This window comes from Cervus elaphus, chromosome 9 (genome assembly GCF_910594005.1).
Source record: "Cervus elaphus chromosome 9, mCerEla1.1, whole genome shotgun sequence".
Taxonomy (NCBI): domain Eukaryota; kingdom Metazoa; phylum Chordata; class Mammalia; order Artiodactyla; family Cervidae; genus Cervus; species Cervus elaphus.
This window is the reverse complement of record NC_057823.1, coordinates 82,093,195-82,095,174: the sequence shown is the minus strand read 5'-3', so window position 1 is coordinate 82,095,174 and position 1,980 is coordinate 82,093,195. Positions and strand designations below refer to the sequence as shown.

Sequence of the window (1,980 nt, the reverse complement as noted above, 5' to 3'; positions counted from 1 at the left end):
AGACACTGTATAGGCTAGCAACAATGCTCAAGGAAATCCTCTTCGTTCAGTGTTTCTCAAACAACTGTCTTGGAACTAACTCTTGATACTTTTTCACAATTCCTTTAGGAACTGACTTAAATTTTGTATCTTCAGACTACTGAGGCGGACCTTGGCGTCTGCATTGTGTGTGTGTGTGTATGTGTTTATTTCTTCTTGGAATCTGCATTTTATACTCCCACCAGGTAATTTCCACATTCTTTTTTTTAAGAATTAAAAAAAGTTTCTTTTTGGCTGCTCTGGATCTTTGTTGGGCTTTGTTGGCACACAAGCTTCTCTCTTGTGGCATTCAGTCTCAGGAGTCGTGACTTGAGGGCTCTGGAGTGCGGGCTCAGTAGTTGTGGTATAGGTTTAATTGCCCCATGGCTTGTGGGATCGTAGTTCCCAAACCAGGGATTGAACCTTTATCCCTTGCATTGGAAGGTGTATTCTTTTTTTTTTTTTTAACTGATGAATTGTTTATTTGAACAAGACAGAACATCTCCACATTGTTTCCTTTTATGCAGAAAGTGGAACATTTCAAATATATTAACTTTTCTCTTCAACAAAATTTATTTCAATCTGGTCCCAGGAACTGCTTTGTACTTCAGGATTCACGTTTCAGTAACACATATGCACCCAATACAGCCAAAAGAGCATACTTAAATTTTGGGTAGTAGTTCATTATTATGGCGACCATACCGACATATGGTAAAAACCCTCGGGCGCGCCCCACTACGTCCTTCTTCTCCAGCCAGTTCTGGCCTTCTTTGTACAAGCCTCTATCATCAACTTCATTATTATCTCCTTTAGTCAGAAATTTGATGTCTCCATTGTCTTTTTCGTGAACTTTGATTACTCTGTGAACTATTGGGATGTCTCGTCCTTCGACTTTGAAAACAACGATTTCTCCAGCTCTAATGGGGTCTTCCCGGAAATTCGTTAGGAACAGAAGGTCGCCCGTGTGAAAGGCTGGCTCTATGCTGCTACTCAGCACCACCACGATAGGGCTCTCACTGCCAGTGAGGACAATCAGGCCTTTCCAGATCATGAGCGCAGAGGACGCGATCATGGCGAAGTTTAAGACCTGGTAGTAGAGCTGGCGCTTTTTCATCTTCCTCAGGTCCCCGAAGATGTCCAAGCCGGACGCGGGGAGAGGCGCCTCCACGGTGCTGGCGCGCACCATGCTGGTGTCTCCGGTGGGGTTGGGGCGGGGGGCACACCTAGGCAGCCGGCCGGCTCCAGGAGTCGCTGACAGCTGCCAAGCGCAGGCCCGGCCCCGCCCCGGAAGGTGTATTCTTAACCACTGGACCACCAGAAAAGTCCCCCACATTCTATTTAAATACAACTTTTCAAGTACTTGGCAGATGACCTCATTTTCCCCCAACCCATCAAAATGGCATGAAGAAGTACCTATATTTTAAACCCTTTTACTATTGAAAAAAATAGCACACCAGTTTATAACTGCCCTTCCATTTTAGAATAAAAAATGAGATAAAAATACAGATGTAGATGATGAGAAGTGAAATGTCAGAGATACAAAAAGGTGCCTCAAAATAGTGTAGGAAATGCCACATTAGGTCATATGTTTGATCTGCCCAACCCAAAATGTCAGATCTATCCCCTCAACTGATTATACCAGGAGTATTTTTCACATATCTCTAACTTGCACGTTATGGATCATCGATCAATGTTTATAAACTCGCATCAAACATGCATGTTTAAACAATCAGTCAGCACAATCCATGAAATAACACAGTTCTTGTTACCTCACGTATAAATTTTCACCTACCCTTCTGTGTCCTGAAAGTTTTGTTGAGCTTTAAGTGGCCCTCTCAGTAGCGGCACTGCAAGATCCGCTGGACAAAGAGATGTCTTCACTAGCCTTCCCACTGCTTCTTGATTTATAGGCTGCAGTCCTAGCCCCTTGTGAGATGAAGAGCCCTAATCTTTTCAGTTTAT

General features: G+C 43.6%; 1 protein-coding gene across 1 annotated transcript; it reads right to left on the bottom strand.

Annotated features, from left to right (window-relative positions):
* Nucleotides 1-556: 556 nt before the first annotated feature.
* Nucleotides 557-1,260, bottom strand: LOC122701020 (signal peptidase complex catalytic subunit SEC11C-like). Its single transcript, XM_043914043.1, has one exon. The coding sequence runs from the start codon at nucleotides 1,202-1,204 to the stop codon at nucleotides 626-628; it is 579 nt and encodes a 192-aa protein (XP_043769978.1). The 5' UTR covers nucleotides 1,205-1,260; the 3' UTR covers nucleotides 557-625.
* Between the last annotated feature and the right edge of the window lie 720 nt (nucleotides 1,261-1,980).

What these genes read in the sequence shown, in the direction of transcription:
- LOC122701020 (XM_043914043.1), bottom strand. Translation starts at nt 1,204, where the DNA reads ATGGTGCGCGCCAGCACCGTGGAGGCGCCTCTCCCCGCGTCCGGCTTG.